Here is a 20,387-nt window from a genome sequence, read left to right on the forward strand (position 1 = left end):
ATATGTTATATGATATATAGTAATCTATACTATATATCATATATATTGTATCATATATATTATACTATCATGGCAAAGTATATTGTTAGTTATAAGATCATATGTATTAGTAATATATACTCACATATAGCCTCAAATATACTAAGATCACATAGTAAAGTATAGAGAAATTTATAAGACAATAGTATATTAGTAATCTATACTATATATATATATATATATATGTTGTATAGTATCATATATAACATATATAGTAAAATATAATGAAATATATAGTATGATATATATTAGTTAAGTATAAACTCATTGTATATAGTACTATATAGTATAAACTCATATATACTATTATAATATAATAAAATATATATAAGTTTTTATGTTTTCATTTAAAGTATTATACTATCATAATATATATATTATAATATTACAAACATATTATAGTATATATAATCTACTATAATAGTATATATATTATATTAAATTATTGGATTATAAATATAATATACATTTAATATAAATTTTTACTAAACTTAAAACATGTTTATCCATTCGAACGGTAAATATTAACATTCGACCAATAAATTAAAACCATTCGAATGGTCAAATATAACGTTCGAACAGTTATGCACATATAAGTTATTGCGGGCAGATCTTTTTCTCACGCCGCCGTCCCCACCATTGGAAAACGAGAGAAAACGTTTGAACATCCATCAATCGTCGTTGTAATCAACACCTATGCTAAACACTCTTCCTCCTAAGTAAAGGTATGCATTTTAAAATTTATTTTGCCATTTATTTTATGATTTTATGGTTTTATTCATTTTCTCTAGAAAAATTATGTTTTTTCATAAAAAATCATCGTAGAACACCACAAATCTACCGTAGGATGTTTAGAAATGAAGAGTAGTATGTGTTTTGTAAAAAAAACCACATAATCGATGCATTTTTGGGTGTTTTCATGGCTCCCGAGTTGACTCAGCCATGGCCGAACTCAATCTAGTTTTCCTTCGAACGATTTGACCTTGACATTCGAACATTTTTAAAACGTTCAAATGGTTTGCAGTTTTCCGTTCAACCATATATTTTATCGTTCGAACATAAAATCGTCGTTAGACTACGTTATATTACGTTCGAACCATTTACTTTGTATTAGCTTATTCAATTGTTTTCATCGTTTCATTGAATTGTTCTATCAATTAATTTATTAAATTTCTATTAGTATATAATTTTATAAATTTTTTCATCGTAATTGGATTTTATCACTAATGTTGAATATATATTTTATTTTTAAAATTTTAGGTTCATAATATTGTCTTATAGGAGCCATAAACGTGATAGATCAGGGGAACCTTCCATCAAAACATTTCGAGAGCTAACTGTTTTACTTGTGCGACAGGTAAAATTGTCTGATTTTGTAGCTCTTATATGAGAGAGTCATTCCCTCCCATCAGTATTCAATGATCGTGGTTAAGTATCAATCTTAGATCAGCGAGAAGAAGGAATGAAGTTCATTTCTTACATTGAGATTGTTATTGAGTTCTAGACGATGGAAGGGCATACAGGATCTGTGTCCGAGGAGCTCCTGTTATATTTTCAACAGACGGACTCGTTGCATATCTCGACATTTCTAGGCTTGTCGATGCCTATCCAAACCTGCCGCCTAGAGAGTTTAATCATTCAGGTGATGCAGAGATGTCTCAGGACGAGGTACCAATTTACACATATGAGATCAATACACTTGCTGATCATGAGGTCAGAGACTTGATTGTTGGTTCATATGCTCCAGTGTACGATGGGACGAAGAGTATTAGGCAGACAGATTTATCTTCGTTCTTCAAGATCATGAATTTGATCATCGCCAACAATATTGACCCTCGATAGCACAATACCGAGGTCTACATGGATTGAGCGAGATTTATGATACGGGTCGCTCGTGGCATTCCAATTGATCTCGTGTGTTATATATTTGAGAGGATCCGATCGGAGGCTCGGTTCATTAAGACAGATATACTACTGTTTGGAATCTTCATCACTCAATTTTTGCTACATGGCAAGGTTGTGCCAGAAGCTATCGAGCATTCCCGGGAGCCAATGGGACCGATCAACAGCACCACCCTATCACGGAGCATGGGACACTTGAGATTTCGTTTTCGTGGAACTGTTCTTGACAGGGCTGATATTCAGAGAGATGCACAATCGAGAGATACTGGAGTATCGGTCGGTGTGACATCTACACAAGCTAAGGCATCACACACATCTACTCGCGATGAGATAGCAGATATACTGCGTGCTGAGATTCGCATACACACATCAGCAGTGATCGATGCAGTGTATATTGCAGTACATACTACCATGTCTGAGTTGCGTATAGAGATTATGACTAGCATCTTTGGATTATGTAGAGAGGTTAATGAGTTACGTACATAGATTAATGCCAATAATGCAACTCAAGTCAAGCTCAGTACTTGACTGGCACAGGTAGATAGATAATTAGTTGTAGTCGAGGATGTGTGTAGAGACCTCGTAACACATTAATTTCTATTTTTTAATTATATATATTTTTTGTTATAGTTATGAACAATATATATGGTAATTTGATAATTTGCTTTAGTAGTAAATTAAATATTTTGTCTTTTCTGGAGTAATTATTGATCTATATAATGTGGTGTATGGTAGATAATATTTATTTAACTAAAAATTTTATTTAACATAAAAGAAATCATTAAAATATTTTTAAATTAATTATATAAAATTAATTAATGAATTTGTATATATGATATATATTTCTTATATTTTGAGTTTTGTATCGAGAGTAATATTATTCCTTCGAATGTATAAATGTGGTGCTTAAATATGTTCAAACTAAATATATTCCATTCGAATGGCTTAGAAACCTTCCCGCAAGGTTTTACCACCAAATATTTTCCGTCCAAACACAAAAAATTATCGTTCGAACGGTTGTGAACTTTTCCCACCATAATAAATTACTTCGCCGCCAAGATTTTACTGTTTGAATGTATTTTTTTTCCATTCAAACGGAAAAAAAAATTTTGAAACAATTAAATTCATAACAGAAAATGTTATTCGAACGGTTATTTTACTATTCAAATGATTTTGTAAAGTTATCAATTTTTTAGGATGAAATTTAGTTCGTCCCTAAATAATTTCGTCCCAAAAACTCAAATTTGTTGTAGTGACTATTGCTTCTCCCCTCTTTTAACATATTTGTAAAAAGAGAAAGGATATTTATAAATAATAATTATAGAGTGTGCAAACGTCGTATAAACCTTTTAAAAAAAATGAATAAATATAATATTTATAAAAATAATTAATTTTTTAATATTGAATCTATTTTTTTTTTAAATGCGTGACATTTGCGCAAAGTATATTTAAGTTTTGTCCTTTCAAAAACCCAAGAGGTGCTTGGCTTTATCATATCTTGGCGTGAAGAAAAAAAGAGAAGAAAACTCATATAATGCCTTCGCTAATACGGATTATGATGTCCCTTTTTTCACGCCATAGGTTTTCTAGAAGCACGTACATAAGCAAAACCAGGGGCGAAACTACGTACAAATTCACCAAAACTTCAAGGGTCAGAAAAACTTTTATTTTTCATGGTGCATGTGTAAATGCATAAATTCTATTTAATGTTTTTTTTGGTAGTCATTCCCATGTTTTTTTTTATTTTATATAATTTTTGTAAAATATAAACGTTTCCGCCACAAAAAGATAATACAAGAATAAATCTCATATAAAGATTTACATTATCATAAAGTAATTTTATATAATTTAACGAATCATATTAAGACATGTCATTTTATAGATTTATTTTTATAAAATACTTTTGCGACTAAAATATTTCTCTTTATAAAATCTTTAAAGATTTATATGTTTGGCAGCCAAGAGTACCTCAAGTACTTTCAAACACTCACTATTATTATTTATTTTATTATTACTTTTCACTTATTTTTTTTACTATTTATTACTTTTCACCTATTTTTTATTATTATTTATTGTTATTATTTATTTTATTTATTACTTTTTACCCAACACTTCTCGACACTTATTTTATCACTTTTATATAGGTGTTGGTGTCCGGTCATTATCAATGAAAGCGTGTGGTAATTATGTCTATCTTAAGTCGTCCAAACTCTCCAATATCGTTCACAAATGACATTGATCCATCCACAATACAGTACGTCTGACTAACGCAAAAGTATTCCGAGTGTGGAGATTGGAGAAAGTGAAATTCGGCATTCGTTCAAAAGTAGTTGGCTGGACAGACAGAGTACACAGATTACAGAGGGAAAAATGAGAATGCGCGCTTCAAGACTACTGCTTTTCCTTTTCTGTGCCATGCTCACACACGCTGAAAAGCTCGGCTTCGCGCAGCGAGATCCCTACGTGCTCCATGATTGTTCCAATACTGGTAACGTTAGCAGTAACAGTGCCTACAGAAAAAACGTCAATACCCTCCTTTCCTCCCTCTCTTCTAACACTCAAAGCCATTATGGGTTCTACAATTTCTCTGTCGGAGAAAACTCAGACAGAGTTAATGCAGTTACATTTTGTAGAGCAGACCTTATACCGATCGATTGCCAGAATTGTGTCGGAACGTCTGCTGAGGAGCTCTTATTTCGATGTCCAAACCAGAAGGAGGGTATCGTGTGGTACATGAATTGTACAGTACGATACTCGAACAACTCTATATTTGGTATCATGCAGTTTGAATCTATGCAACATCTACATAACATTATAAATGTCACAGACCCGATTGGGACGTTCGACCAGGTGCGAGAGACGTTGTTGGATAGATTGAGAAGTGAGGCTGCAGCTAGCACTTCGACTCTTCACAAGTTTGCAACTGGAAAAGCGAGCTCCCCATACTTCGATATATATGCTCTTTTACAGTGCACTCCCGATTTGAATCAGCAGGAATGCAGCGATTGCCTAAATCAGAGCATCGCAAAAGTTCCAACTTGTTGCGGTCCAGCGATAGGAGTGAGAGTTCTTACACCCAGCTGCAACTTAAGGTATGAGAACAACCATTTCTATGGTTTCACTCTCGAGGCCCCTCCGCCATTGTCAAGTACTCTTGCTCCGCCTGCAGAAGGTACGGCTCTTCCCATATAGCTTTGTATGTCGTCCTCTATCTATTTTCTTCTAGGAAGATTATATGCAAGCTTGAATGAAGGGATCGAAGAAAGTTTGATATTTTTAGACAGTGGATAGATCTTTTTGGTTTACTAGGAGGGCGAAGGTATCCGATTTCATCAAAGCACATGAATGTTGCAAGTTAGAGGATAGATCTTTTTGGTTTAATTTAGAATGTTTTCTTTAAAAAAATAAAAAAAAGTCGGTGGATTTACATTTTTGTAGCTAAATCATTTTAGCCATGCACGAATTAATAGCATTCCTGTCTTTCTGTGGTGGGTTTTGCAATTAACCACCTAAATTTTCGTGTTACATGATATTTTATCATTCTGATGTATTGTAACACGAGGTATATTTTTAAATAAAATGTTATAATTATTTTATAAAATAATCTCATAGTAATTTCTTATCATATTTTGAATTTATTTTATATATATTAAAATTAATTTTATAATTTAACATATTATATTAGATAAATTTATAAATTTATTTTTATAAAAATTAGTCTGCCATGCAATGATTTCTTTAAGATCACTGTTCGAAATTCCAGCTGTCTCCCACTTTGATCATATCATACAAGGAAAGTGTACCCGTGGTATATAGTTACTCATGCATACCCCAGATAAAAGTGTCGAAGTATTCAAAAATATCCTAATTTCAATTAATTATCTAATTCTCTGCTCCAACTGCGAAGTTGGGTATAAGCTTGTATTCTAATGCAATGTGAATAGGTTTTATCTTGCACGGTTTTCTAAATTCATTACCTGGAAAGTTTCTTCCTTTGAATCCTTTCTGCTTAAAAAGATATATAAAATGCTATGACTATAAATATATTTTATAAAAATAAATTTATAAAATAATATAATTTTATTTGATACGTTATATTTGATTATGATAAATTATATCAATTTATAAATTACATAATATAATTGATAAATAATAAATAATAAAAAAATGAACGAGACTAATATATATATTATAACCCCCAATTGGAGGGGCAAGCAACGTAACTTATATTCTAAGAAGACATTAATAATTAAGAAAAATAATAACTATACGTCGTTTTTTATAATATTTTACATGATAATATTTTAAAAAGAGATATTTTTATAAAATTAACATTATTTTATAAAATATATAATAAAATGGGTTATATGATATTCTAAATTTAAAGTCTGGTCTAAACATTATAAAAATTAGGATAGATTTGAAGTAAAATGAGAATTTTTTATTTTATTTAAAAATTTAAAATATTATATTTTAATATTATTATTATGTTGAGATTTAAAAAAAAATTAAATTATTTATTATATTATATATAAATATTTAAAAAAATTATAATAATAAAATAAGATAAAAATTTTATACCTCATTCCACCTCTAATTTTTCTCTCTTTCTCGAGATTTTTCTGAACGGGGAAAATTTGATAAAGTCGCTCCGTTTGAATTGTTGACTAGATTTGATCTTTTTAAACGAGACATTGACTGGACTTACCGACTTGCCCAGAACAAACTTGACCCTGTCAACAATCATGTGCATTATTTTTCGATGATTTTTATTAATTACATCAACAAAAGAATTTGGCCAGTCTTTTTTTCTTTTCTTTTCTTTTTACTCGATTTATTCTACATAACTTATAATATTTATATTATTATTTCTCTATAAATTTTCAAATTCAATATTTTTCAAAAATCCATCTAATTTCGATTTGTACTTGTTATTTTTTCAAATCCCAATAAACAACATACTTTAATTACAAAACATGCCTTTTCTCTCTTCATTTCTTCTGCTTCTATCATCCTTCATCACCCATGCACCTAGTCTAGACGCCCCCGAGGAGGAGCACAACTTCTTACATTCTAAAACTATATTCTTTGTAATTAATGTTTGTTTCCACAATTCAATCTCGAAATTATTGATTTAGAACTGAACGAATTCTGGTTTCTACAGGAAAGGGGAGTAACTCTTCTCGAACTATCATTATAGTCGTGGCGGCTGTTGTTTCCGCTGTGTTAATCTTCTGCATCTGCACCTGCATCTATCTAAGGATGAGGAAGCAAAGGAAGAAAGTAGAAAGTAAGTTGAAAGTTGGTTCGTTGTTTCCTAACTGTTAAGGATTTGGTTTGTCTTAAATATGGAAATCATAAGAAAACTGAGACACTGAGGAAACTCAGACATGTTTCACTTTTTGGCATATATATGCTGGTTTAGTTCTAGGCCGTACTGCTGGCGAGAACAAGAATGACATCAAATTCTCTGTTGTAACGATGAATGAAGCTGATGTTTTATGCCCATAAATTGCTCACTGATATTTAAGCTATGGACTTATCTTTGCACAGTGGATGAAATTAACAGCGGTGCTGAATCCTTGCAATTCGACTTTAGCACGATTAGAATTGCTACAGACAACTTTTCCGATGTAAAGAAACTTGGGCAAGGTGGATTTGGTACTGTTTACAAGGTAATTTATGAACAATATGATCATATGATACACTTGCTATGTCATGAATTATATGTAACTTGAATTACTGGAGGATAGACAGGAGTCATTTGACATGAATACATCTCTATTCAGGGAAAGTTTCCAAATGGACAAGAAATAGCTGTGAAAAGGCTTTCTAGGAGTTCGGAACAAGGTGATCAAGAATTTAAGAACGAGATCTTATTAGTTGCCAGGCTTCAGCAAAGGAATTTAGTGAGGCTCCTAGGTTTCTGCTTTGAAGGAAATGAAAGGCTTCTTGTCTATGAGCTTATGCCGAATGGAAGCCTTGACCACTTCATATTTGGTACGCGCGATTACATTTTTTCAAGTTGCATGTATGTTCCAACACACTTGGAATGTATAAATATATATATATATATATATATATATATATTTGTCCCATAAATTAACTTGATCATATATATGCTTAATTGAATGTGCAGATCCAAGCAAGCGTTTACATTTGGATTGGAAATTTCGATACAAAATCATAGTGGGCATTGCTCGAGGGCTTCAATATCTTCATGAAGATTCTCAATTTCGCATTATTCATCGTGATCTCAAAACTAGTAATGTTTTGTTAGATAAAGAGATGAACCCGAAAATTTCAGATTTTGGTATGGCAAGATTATTTACACTAGATCAAACTCAGGCTAATACAAGGAGAATTGTCGGGACCTAGTAAGTACGCTTATAATATCTTGTAAATATTTTTGTCCCCTATAAATTAATAAAAGGATTAATTACGAAGATTTTCAATCAATATATATCAACATTACTCATGATGTATATACGTCCTATTGCAGTGGATATATGGCTCCGGAGTATGCAATGCATGGACACTTTTCAGTGAAGTCTGATGTCTTTAGCTATGGTGTGTTAGTTTTGGAGATGGTGTGTGGGCGAAAGAACAATTATTTCCAAAATGGGGAGAATACGGAGAATCTTCTTAGCCATGTAAGCACTACAATGTATTTTTTTTAGTATATTTCCCTTTTGCAATAAACCGATTTTCTCTGTAATATATATTGTCTCTGCCTGACCTGTAAGATTATATATCTTACAGGCATGGAAAAACTGGAGAGAAGGAACAGCTTCAAATCTTATAGATTCAACATTGAGGGTTGGTTCAACGACCGAAATAATGCGATGCATCCACATAGGATTGCTATGTGTTCAAGAGAACGTAGCTGAGAGACCAACAATGGCTTCAGTCCTCCTAATGCTTACCAGTTACTCTATGGCTCTGTCCATGCCCTCACGACCTGCATTCTTAATGCACAGCATCGTTGAATCAGACATATCGTTAGACCGATCATTCCATGCCTCACAAAATGTGGTTTCAATGACTGACCCATATCCTCGCTAATTCTTGATGATGATCATGCCTTCGGAAAAGAAGATCGATCAATATTTGTTGTGTAGCTTGTAGTTATTTGCTACGTATGTACAGGCTTAATTGAGACTTACGTACATCAAATGGGAGATCATGTAGAGGCACCTCTGTCGAAGCTTAATTCAACAGATGCATGAGGACTCAATAATTGTTTTCTAGCTGTATATCCTCGTTAGTATTTTACAGAAGTTGTAATTCAGAGCACAACTGAGATATTTGATACTTATATGATCTGGATATTTGATATGTTAAGGCCCCATATCTTTTAGCTTAATTCTAGGAATTCCATTGTACAAATTGATTCTAGTTTGCTTTTATGTAATTAGACGTTATGTAAATATTGAATATATATAGAAGCATGCTCACCACGTTTAAAGTGTGGTGGTTTGATCAAATCTTCTCATGGTATCACGAGCCTTTCGCATTAGCATCCTCTGATCCTTTTTTTCTTCTCTCCATGGCTACCCAACCCAACCCCATGCTTCTTCCCTTCAACACCACGATTCACATGGTCACTATCAAGCTTTTCTCCTCTAATTACCTCATGTGGAAGAGCCAATTACTTCCCCTACTTGAAAGCCAAGAATTATTAGGCCATGTGGATGGCACCCTTGAACCTCTCCCACGTTTTCATCCCCCCACCTCTAAGACACCCAATATCAAACACCTGGCATGAGAGCAAACTGACCAACGCCTTGTAAGCCTCTTGCTCTCCTCCCTCACTAAAGAAGCTATGGCTGAGGTTGTGGGTCTCTCCACCTCACACGAGGTTTGGCTTGCCCTCGAAAACTCCTTCAGCCATCGCTCCAAAGCCTGATAAATTCATCTCAAAGATGATCTCCAGTTGATGAAATGCGGCACACGCACAGCCTCTGAGTATGCCCGCAACTTCAAATCTCTCTGTGATCAACTTCACGCCATCGGATAGCCCGTCGATGGCACTGATAGATCGCACTGGTTTCTCCGAGGTCTTGGGTCTGACTTCACCTGTTTTTCCACCGCCCAAATGGCCCAAAACCCCCTGCCCTGTTTCGCCGATCTCGTCTCCAAAGTAGAGAATTTCGAACTCTTTCAAAAGTCTCTTGAACAATCGGCTCCTCCCTTCGCTGCCTTCATAGCCACAAACTACGGCCATGTTTGGTCCAACCAGAGGAACTCCTCCTCTCGCCCACAATAGAGCCATCGAAATGGCCATGACAACTCTCAGGCCAGGGACGTCGTCCACCACGGTGTCAAATCCGCCAGCATGAGGGCCACTATGCCGATCGGTGCAACCAGAGGTATGCACGGGGTGACTCTACCACTCACCTTGCCAAGGCCTTCAATGCATCTTGTGCACTAAATGGGCCCGAACCCAGTGACTGGTATTTAGATACTGGGGCTTCGGCCCACATAACCACAGACCCTTCCAGTTTGGACCAATCAAGTAACTACACGGGTAAGGATTGTGTAATTGTAGGGAATAGTGCTTCCCTACCCATTACCCATACCGGTATCATCTCTCCAATCCCCAATATCCATTTATTACATGTTTTAGTTGTTCCACGTCTCACCAAAAATCTCCTCTCAATTAGTAAATTAACATCTGATTTTTCTCTCTCTGTTACATTTAATAATAATTCTTTTACTATTGAGAATCGTCAAACGGGGTGGTGGCAACCGGTAAACGAGAGGGTAGCCTATATGTGCTGGAGCACAGCAACTCCGCTTTTATTTCTATTCTTAAGAATAAAGCTCTTCATGCTTCTTATGATTTATGGCATGCTCGCCTTGGACATGTAAACCATTCCATTATCTCTTTTTTGAATAAAAAAGGTCATTTTCATCTTTCGTCATTATTACCTTCTCCAGCTTTGTGTAGTACATGTCAACTTACAAAAAATCATCGCTTACCTTATGCTCGGAATAAACGTAGGTCATCTAATATGTTGGATCTTATTCATTGCGACATTTGGGTCCCTTCCCCCGTCAAATCAAATTTGGGTTTTCTTTTTTATGTTATATTCATCGATGACCATTATCGATTCACTTGGCTCTATCCCTTGAAATTAAAATCTGACTTTTATGATATTTTCATTCAATTTCAAAAATTTGTTGAAAATCAACATTCCACCCGCATCAAAATTTTTCAAAGTGATGGTGGTGCAAAATTTACCAGCAATCGCTTCAAAACCCATCTTCGCACCTTGGGTATTCACCATCAACTCTCATGCCCATATATACCCGCCCAAAATGGTTGTGCCGAAAGAAAACATCATGATGTAACTGAGATTGGTCTGGCCCTCCATTTTCACTCCCATCTTTCCCCTTGCTTCTAGGTTGTTGCCTTCAGCACTGCAGCTTACATTATTAACCACTTGCCCATACCGCTTCTTGGAGGTAAGTCCCCATTCGAGCTTCTCTATGGTTCTTCACCCAACTATAAAAAATTTCATCATTTTGGCTGTCATGTTTAACTTTGTTTACGTGATTATATGCCTAATAAATTTTCTGCTCAAAGCATCTCTTGCATTTTTTTGGGTTACGGTCCTTCTCACAAAGGGTTTCGCTGTCTTGACACCACTACATCTAGGCTATATATCACCCGATATGCTCATTTTAATGAAACTTATTTTCCCTCTCATTCCAGCTCTCACGCTCAGCCCATATCATCCCTTAATTTTTCCAATTTTCTTGAACCCAATCCTCTCCATACCGACCCCCTTCCTTCCTCCACTATGCACCATTCCTCACACATTACTCCATCCAGATCTAAACCGTGTGCTATTTGTACTGACCAAGTGGATGAGTCTTTGCAGGTTCCTCACTCTTTTGCAGGTCCCTCTTCACCGATCCAGGATCCTAGCCCATCTTCTGTTGAGACTGCCATTGATTCTCCTGCTCCTACTCACACTCCTGTTCTGTTCCAGCATTTCCGTTGGGTTCTCACCTGATGCTCACAAGAGCAAAGGCTGGTATTTTCAAGACTCGTCATTCGGTGAATCTCAGTGTTTTGGGCTCCTTTGGACTTCTCTATGCTCTTCTTGCATCTACTGAGCTCAAAGGTTTCAAATTTGCTGCTAGGAATCCTGTCTGGCTTGCTGCCATGGATGACGAAGTTCATGCCTTGCAAACACAATCGCACCTGGATATTGGTCCCTCGGCCTACTAACACCAACATTGTGGGTTCCAAATGGGTGTTTCGGACCAAATATCTACCTGATGGATCCATTGAGCGCCTAAAAGCTTGTCTTGTTGCCAAAGGCTATACTCAGGTACCTGGACTTGATTACACCGACACTTTTAGTACTGTTATAAAGACCACTACTGTTCGTGTTGTGCTTTCTCTTACTGTTACTAATCAATGGCCTCTTCGCTAACTGGACGTTAAGAATGCCTCTCTCAATGGTACTCTCACTTAAACTGTTTATATGGAGCGATCTCCCGGGTATGTTGATCCTCGCTACCCCAACTATGTCTATCAGTTGAAAAAAGCTCTCTATATCCTCAAGCAAGCTTCTCGCGCATGGTTTCAACGCTTCAGTTCCTTTCTCATTACACTTGGTTTTTCTTGCAGTCGTGCTGACACTTCTCTTTTTGTGTTTCATCAGCATTCTGATATTATTTATCTGCTCCTTTATGTTGATGACATTATCATTACTGGCAACAATTCTTCTCTTCTTAATAGCTTCACTCGCAAGCTTAATTCTGAGTTTGCTACCAAAGATTTGGGCTCCCTCAGTTATTTTCTTGGTTTGGAAGCTATCTCCACTACTAATGGTCTTTTTATTAGTCAACTGAAATATGCACGGGATATCCTTACTCGAGCCTAGTTACTTGATAGCAAACCAGTTCACACTCCCATGGTCATCTCCCAACACCTGACTAGAAATGGTTCCCCTTTCTTGAACCGCACTCTCTATAGATCTTTTGTTGGTGCACTACAATACTTGACCATCACACGGCCTGACATTGCTCATGCTGTCAATTCTGTCAGTCAGTTTCTACATGCTCCTACTACAGATCACTTTCTTGTTGTCAAGCGTATTCTTCACTATGTTAAGGGCACTCTTCACTTTAGCCTTATCTTTCGCTCTTCTGCTGTTTCTGGTGCTTTAGTTGCTTACTCTGATGCTGACTGGGCTGACTGTCCCGACACTCGTCGTTCTACCTCTGGCTACTCTATTTACCTTAGCGATAATTTGGTCTCCTAGAGTGTCAAGAAGCATCCTATTGTCTCCCGTTCCAGCTGTGAATCTGAATATCGTGCTCTTGCGACCACCGCAGCTGAACTTCTTTGGCTCATGCACCTCTTTCAGGACCTCAAGATTCCCATCTCGCAGAAGTCACTTCTTTTATGTGACAACAAAATTGCTCTCTTATTAAGTTCTAACCCTGTCTCTCACAAACGGGCTAAGCATGTTGAACTCGATTATCATTTCCTTTGGGAACTTCTTGTTGCTGGAAAACTTCAGATGCAATATGTGACTTCTCACCTACATGTTGCTGATCTCTTTGAATTCTTTTGAACCAAGTTTCATGTCTGTTCCAATTCAACACTCAGCTTGCACACATGCGCGCGCGGGGGGGAGGGGGTGGGGGGGCGAAGGGGGATTGTTAAGGAATTTATGCCTTAATTCAAGACCTCATATCTTTTACCTTAATTCTAGGAATTTCATTGTACAAATTGATTCTAGTTTCCTTTTATGTAATTAGACATTATGTAAATATTGAATATATATAGAAGCATACTCACCATGTTTGAAGTGTGGTGGTTTGATCAAGTCTTCTCGTGATATTTCAAAAAAGGCACCTGCACGACGATCGAGAGTCGTTGTGACCTTTAATTGCATGGTTACAATTAAGCGCGTAAACATAGTTCGATCGATCAATGCATGTTAACGTAGTTGGACAGGCGCAATATTCTCTTTGGAGCAGTAGTGGAACAAAAGTTTGTGCATGCAGTGTACTCAAGATATCAATTGCAATTCATGAAGAGAGAATGTTTTGATCTTCTGCATGTCGATGAAGGAAGCCGATCAGCGTTCTAGAGTGAAGAAATACTTCTTTTATATATATGGTCAAACACGTACACTTGGAGATATACATACATATAGGACAAACCTCCCAGCCAGTCAGGTGCAAATCTAGTTTTAGCACCGGCCAATAGCATTTCACCACGTAGGACATGTAAAACAAATCTCCATCTACACTCACATGTACTAGATTCCTTCTTTATTTTTCATCTCTTCTCCACCTCGCTACAACTTCCCTCTCTCTCAAATACGTTATCTCTCTCTCTCTCTCTCTCTAAAATAGACTCTTCTTTGTAGGTGTCAAACCGCCAAAAGATACCCACAACAACAAAATGATAATGAAAATCTAGGTCTTAGACAAAAAAAAGAAGTTGTTGCTAATTATAAAAAAAAAATGCAAACTTTTATTGCTTTCATAGAGAGCTGGGCGGCCTGCAGATGAGAGGGAAGAGAGTGTATTTGAGAGAGAGAGAGAGAGTATTTTAGAGATAGAGAGAGGGGGAAAGTTGCATGGGGGTGGGGGAGAAAGAGAGAGAAGAGTGGAAGAGATGGAAAATAAGGAAGGAATCTAGTGCATGTGAGTGTAGATGAAGATTTGTTGCATGTCCTACGTGACAAAATTTTATTGGTCGGTGTTAAAACTAGATTTTCACCTGATCACCTGGGAGCAGCTCTCATATACATATGGAATAATTCTATTTGAAACCTTTACTCTACACACTATCCAAATGACGTTATAATTTAATTTGAAAGAAATATTTTAAAAGAAAAATTCTACTTATCATCTTCTAATTAATTACACACCAACATGTAATTTTGTCTTTTTTGTCATTCTATATAAACACACATCATTCTATTTAAACATACATGACATATTGATTTATGTATTTAAATAGAATGACAAAAATGATAAATCATATTTTGATGTATCGTATAAGGAATGATAAGTAGCATTTCTCATTTTAAAATTTGAATAATTTAAATCAAATTATATATGGTGTGTTGTGTAAAAACTTTCAAACAACACTAAGTAATAAGCATATATATATATATATATGTATTTGTCCAATTACCTTATGATTTATGGAAATTACAATGATACGTGCATGATTCCGTCTCGATTCCCGTCTTCCTTAGGTCGAGCTCTCTGATCTGTAGGCTTCTAGAACTATTTACCGGGTGAATAAAACTGATCATGTTTTAGAAAAACAGAAACAAAAACTGGAGAGAGAGAGAGAGAGAGAGAGAGAGAGAGAGAGAGAGGGCTGCTTGTAATTCTGATCAATTCGTACTCGGCATTTGAAAATTGACCAGACTTTGTGTGTATGCATGTATATATTTATTTATTAGCAATAGATCATTCAAATAGTGAAGCGACTACGACTTTTCTAAATCATGACAAAAGAAAAAAAAAAAAACCTTATCGGTGTGGAATGGGTGTTTCAACTTTCAATGCGCCGAATACAGTAAGAAATCGTATGTCAAGTTAGCTTAACCGCTATCAGCACGCGTACTATTTACAAAAATTCTATTAATCATTTTCACATATTATACATTATATTTTTATTTTTATTTTTATTATTTTTTTTTCATATTAAATATGTGATATATAGATAATAAGTAAAATAATTTAATTTTTTTAAACAAATAAATATAAATATAATATATAGTGTCTATCATGTCTTTGCTAAATAGACAATCCTGCTAGGTACAACCACTCGTGCAAAACCGTGATACAACTAACTAACACGTCAACATCATGTGGCTTGCCATCCTGAGGATCAAAAGCAATCTTGAGTTTCGGTATTTCATGTTTTCAAAAGTCCATCATCCTCCTAACTATTTGGCTCCCTCCCTCCCTCCCTCCATCTCCATCTCCATCTCCGTCCTCCCCCTCTCCCTCTCCCTTTCCATTTTGTCTTCTTCTCCCTCTTCCTCTCCATATCGTATCCTAAATGCATCAATCTCCATCTCCAAAAGCTTTTTGGCTTTTGGGTGTCCATAGAAAAACTTTTAGACTTTGTTTTCTCTATTTTTTTATGTTGGCATTAACTTTGTTTTCTCTATAAATTTGAGTAAATAATCGTTCTCATACTAAATTAAATATGCTTGGAATTAATTTTTTTTTTTAGACTAATTTGGACATCTGGGTATTGTTGTGATGGGGTCGGATTAGTTCATGACATTTCAAATAGAGTTTGACTTCATAGAACTTCTTTAGTTTGAGATTCTTGAGGATTTTGGTGACTAGGGGTTCTGACTATTATTGGGTTTGTACTTCCATGACCTCAATCGGTGCATTTGACTTCCATTTTTTTCTATGATTAAAAAAGAAAAGATTTTTTGGGTGAGTAGTAGAGATTTTCTGGCTCCATGGCTCTGGATCATAGTTAAAACAAGAAGAAGAAGAAGATGCGAAGGCGAAGTTGTGAAGATGAAGGATTTTGGGAGAGAGGCTCGAAGGACGTTGAAGAAACAATACAAAGAAGTTCGTGTGGGCCTGTGAGAAGACGGAGGGAGGAAGATGACAAAAATGAAGAAGATGAAGAAGAGGTGGTGAGTCTAAGGGTAGAGTGAGCTACAATGAGAGAAAGTTTGGTGCATATTAGTGATATAAACGGCACCATTTCTTCTATGCCACATGGGTAATATTTATCCGCAGTTCTCCGAATCGGTTGTGTTTAGCGTTTTTGTTAAATATAATAAAGCTCTACTATTTAAATCGAACATGTCTCTATCCTGCCCCAAATATCATATCAAACGCATCCCACGCAACCTGCCCATGACATCACACATATAAAATCGAAACGATACAACTGGCCTATACTATCCTGCTTTATTATTTAATTATTTTTTTCTTCTACTTTTCTAATGATATTTTTTACATTTTTTTAAAATGTAATTACTTATATAAAATTTATTTATTTAAAATTTATAAAAATTATTTCCCAATCAATAATAGATCATTGAAATAGTGAAGCGAATACAACTTCTCTAAATTACGTCAAAAAATATAGGAAAACTCTAAAGTCAGGCGATTTGGTGTACTAGTTACCCATCAAATGCTAATGTGATTGTACCGTTTACTGAAACATAGAGCTCGATCCTTGCAGTTTTGCGTGAGTGGTCTGCAGTGGAAGTGATTGAGAAAAAAGAAGGCAATTGAGAGCATGGCAGCATCATCTCAACTACTCCACCACCTCTTCCGCCCACCTCAATCGCAGCTACCACCTCCTCCCTCCTCCTTCTTTTCTCTTTTTCTCAGATTCAAACTCTTATTCCGCTCAACAACCTCCACTATAACTATTACAATCACACTATCCAAATCCTCCCTCCCCCAAACCCCACTCCACAGTACAACTCATTTCACTAATTTTCAACTCCTCTATTCTCTCAACTTTTGCCACTCTCACTCCCTCCCCTCTTCATACTCTCGGTGCATCTTCAGCCTTACAAGAAGGAGAAACAACAGAAGAAGAAGATGATGATGAAGAGGATTTTGACAACAAGATTGAAGAATATGACGGTGAGGTTGAGAGTGGAAGTGAAGACTCGGAATTGGGAGGGACTGATGGAGAGACTTTCCAAGTGATGATTGTGAGTTCTTCGTCTTCGTCGCCTTTGAAATTACTGGGTCTCAGTGTGAAGAAGAAGAAGGAGCTAGCCTTGTATGCACATAACTTGGGGAAAAAGCTCAAGTCTCAGTTGGTGGGCAAGTCTGGTGTTACTGCTAGCGTTGCTAGGTTGTTCATTGAGAACCTTGAAGCCAACGAACTTCTAAAGTTACCCATTAATTAAAAAATTCTCTCGTGGATTAGATGGTAGTTTGGTTATCTGGGTGAAGATAACTTTGAGTTTTCTATTTCTCATGGTGATGGAAATGAAAAAGAAAGAAGATTTTATTTGTTTCAATCTTTCCGTCTGAAATTTTTTGAAATATCTAGCCTTCCCATTAGCTGCCAAAAAATTAAACAAAATTGAAGAATGTTTTGAATCTAATGGTTTCTCTATTGTTTTCGTCTTTGAAAAATAATGTCTAGATAATCTTTTTTTTTTTTTTTGAAAGAAATGTCTAGATAATCTTGATTGGGGTTTGGGATTCTATTTTCTCTTAATTTTTCGGCAAAAGTGCAGGCCACATTTGGATAGTGATAGCATCTGACAAAAACAATAAAATAAAAAGGATGATGCTACAGCCTCTGTTGGGGGCTCCCGCTGGGGTTGTAGTATTTTTTTACATGTATTTTATTTAATTAATTTTTTATATAGATCTTTTAATATTTTAAAATATTTTAAAAAAATAAAATAAATTTAAAACATCATTAAAAAAATACTTTCTTAATCAGAAAGTAAAAAAAAAAAATTAATAAAAAATACTTTCTTAATCACGAAGTAAAATAAAAAATTATAAAAAAGTATAATTTTATACTTTTTTATAATTTTTTATTTTACTTCGTGATTAAGAAAGTATTTTTAATAATATTATGATTTTTTTTTTAAATATTTAAAATGGTCATGCTACAGTCTCTGTTAGGGCCTCCCATTGGGCTTAGCATGTACTTTTCTATATGTATTGTTTTGATTTATTTTTTATATAGATTTTTTTTACATTTTTAAATATTTTTAAAAAATAAAATAAATTTAAAATATCATTAAAAAACACTTCCTTAATCAGAAAGTAAAAAAAATCATTAAAAAAATACTTTTTTAATCATGAACTAGAATAAAAAATGATATTTATTCTACTTTATGATTAAAAAAGTATTTTATAATAATATTATAATTTTTATTTTATTTTTTTAAAAATATTAAAAAATATTAAAAATATCTATATAAAAAAAAAAACTAAAAAAAACACATTAAAAAATGCCATATGCCCAGCAGGGACCCCCAGCGGGGCATCTAGCATTTTCCAAATAAAAATTGGTACGCTTGTCGGTAGAAGAATTGAAAAATATGAAAAACTCTGGTTGCAGGCGATCTACGCATGCGATTGCACACCTATCCAACGTGGCAAGTGAAACGGTACGGTTTAGATAAGTTTAATGAAATGAACCGTTTGAGCTGAAGAAATTGGGTGAGATTGAATTTTGAGCTACAGGCACCTTCTTCTTCTCTGGTTTGAGCCCCGATGCACCGCAATCTGCTTCTCTTCTCCAGGTCGTCAGTTCTCTTCTCTCTTCAAGCCATAGTTATCTTCAGCTCACAAATCAATAAAACTACAGTAGATGTATAATCTACAGAGAGAGAGAGAGATAGCACATTAAAAGTCTTCAGCAGTTGAAGTTTGAAAGACAGAAAAGCATTAAATATGGCTCCCAAAACTAGTTGGCGTTTGTCGTTCACATCATATTCATAGTTCGTTAGTAATAGTAATTTTTTCTTTTGCATTTATAACTTGCAACAGATTCGTTGTTTTCTCTCTCCTTCTCATCTACTTTCTCCCTCTCTCTCAACAAATCTCGTCTCTAGAACAAAAGAGAAAACAATGTTCGAGATACCTCGTCTTCCCTAAAAATCGGCTTGTGCTATTTGATAACAAGACCAATGATGAAAGTAAGAGGATTGAACAGGTTCAGTAACTTCTCTCCCTTGTAAACATGGTCATCACACAGAACGAAGGTCAACCATATACCGGTGAGTTATTTTCTGAACTAAATGTGATTTTTTCCTTTTTCAGGGAATTAACATGCTCTTGTTATTTCACAAACTGGGAGGGAAACGAACTGACGAAGTATCTTCTTTCTTTTATTTGTTTTAGTTGCTTTTATTTTTTTGCTTTCCATAATTACGAAAATATTCCTATTACCAGCCATGTCACACTTGGGTACGCAATTGGTGCGCGGTTCGCTTGCATCCAGCAGAATTGGAAATATATATATATATATATATATAAAACGTTTTCCGTGTGGAATGGGAGTTTCAGGCTTTCAGCTTTCAATGCGCCGAATAAGGAAATCGTATGATGTCTGTGGCCCACATACCATATATTAATCGAACATGCAGTCTCCATCCTGCCCCACGTATCATAAAAATCGCGTCCACGTACCCTACCCATGAGATCACATATATCAAATCAATATAGGATCGATACAACTTAGTCTACTTTCCTACATTAATTAATTATATATGTAATCTACTAATGAATTATTATTTTTAAAATCTATTTTAAAGCTAATTTTATTATTAGAAATGTTTTAGACATAATGAAATTATATAAAAATAAATCACAAATTGGTACGATATATCATATTATAAAATTAATTTTATTGTAAAGTAAATCTAACTTATTATACAAAATCATATCAATTTATAAATTTATTTTTATATAATAGTTTT

At 34.9% G+C, this 20,387-nt stretch overlaps 1 protein-coding gene across 3 annotated transcripts in view; it reads left to right on the top strand.

Moving 5' to 3' along the window:
• The window catches only part of LOC108981720 (putative receptor-like protein kinase At4g00960), a 79,249-nt gene that overhangs the window by 13,058 nt on the left and 45,804 nt on the right, over nucleotides 1-20,387 (top strand). Inside the window, exons 1-7 of one of the 3 annotated variants that reach the window (XM_018956158.2) lie at nucleotides 4,192-5,113; nucleotides 7,106-7,231; nucleotides 7,495-7,616; nucleotides 7,731-7,941; nucleotides 8,081-8,318; nucleotides 8,444-8,594; nucleotides 8,704-9,428. The exons of 1 other annotated variant lie outside the window; for it this stretch is intronic. In XM_018956158.2, coding sequence (XP_018811703.2) covers nucleotides 4,312-5,113; nucleotides 7,106-7,231; nucleotides 7,495-7,616; nucleotides 7,731-7,941; nucleotides 8,081-8,318; nucleotides 8,444-8,594; nucleotides 8,704-9,006 — 1,953 coding nt within the window. In that variant the 5' untranslated portion in view covers nucleotides 4,192-4,311 and the 3' untranslated portion in view covers nucleotides 9,007-9,428. Of the gene's footprint in view, nucleotides 1-4,191; nucleotides 5,114-7,105; nucleotides 7,232-7,494; nucleotides 7,617-7,730; nucleotides 7,942-8,080; nucleotides 8,319-8,443; nucleotides 8,595-8,703; nucleotides 9,429-20,387 lie in introns of those variants that run through there. One more of the 3 variants, XM_035689640.1, reaches the window with a different exon arrangement.

This window comes from Juglans regia, chromosome 4 (genome assembly GCF_001411555.2).
Source record: "Juglans regia cultivar Chandler chromosome 4, Walnut 2.0, whole genome shotgun sequence".
NCBI classification, from domain to species: domain Eukaryota; kingdom Viridiplantae; phylum Streptophyta; class Magnoliopsida; order Fagales; family Juglandaceae; genus Juglans; species Juglans regia.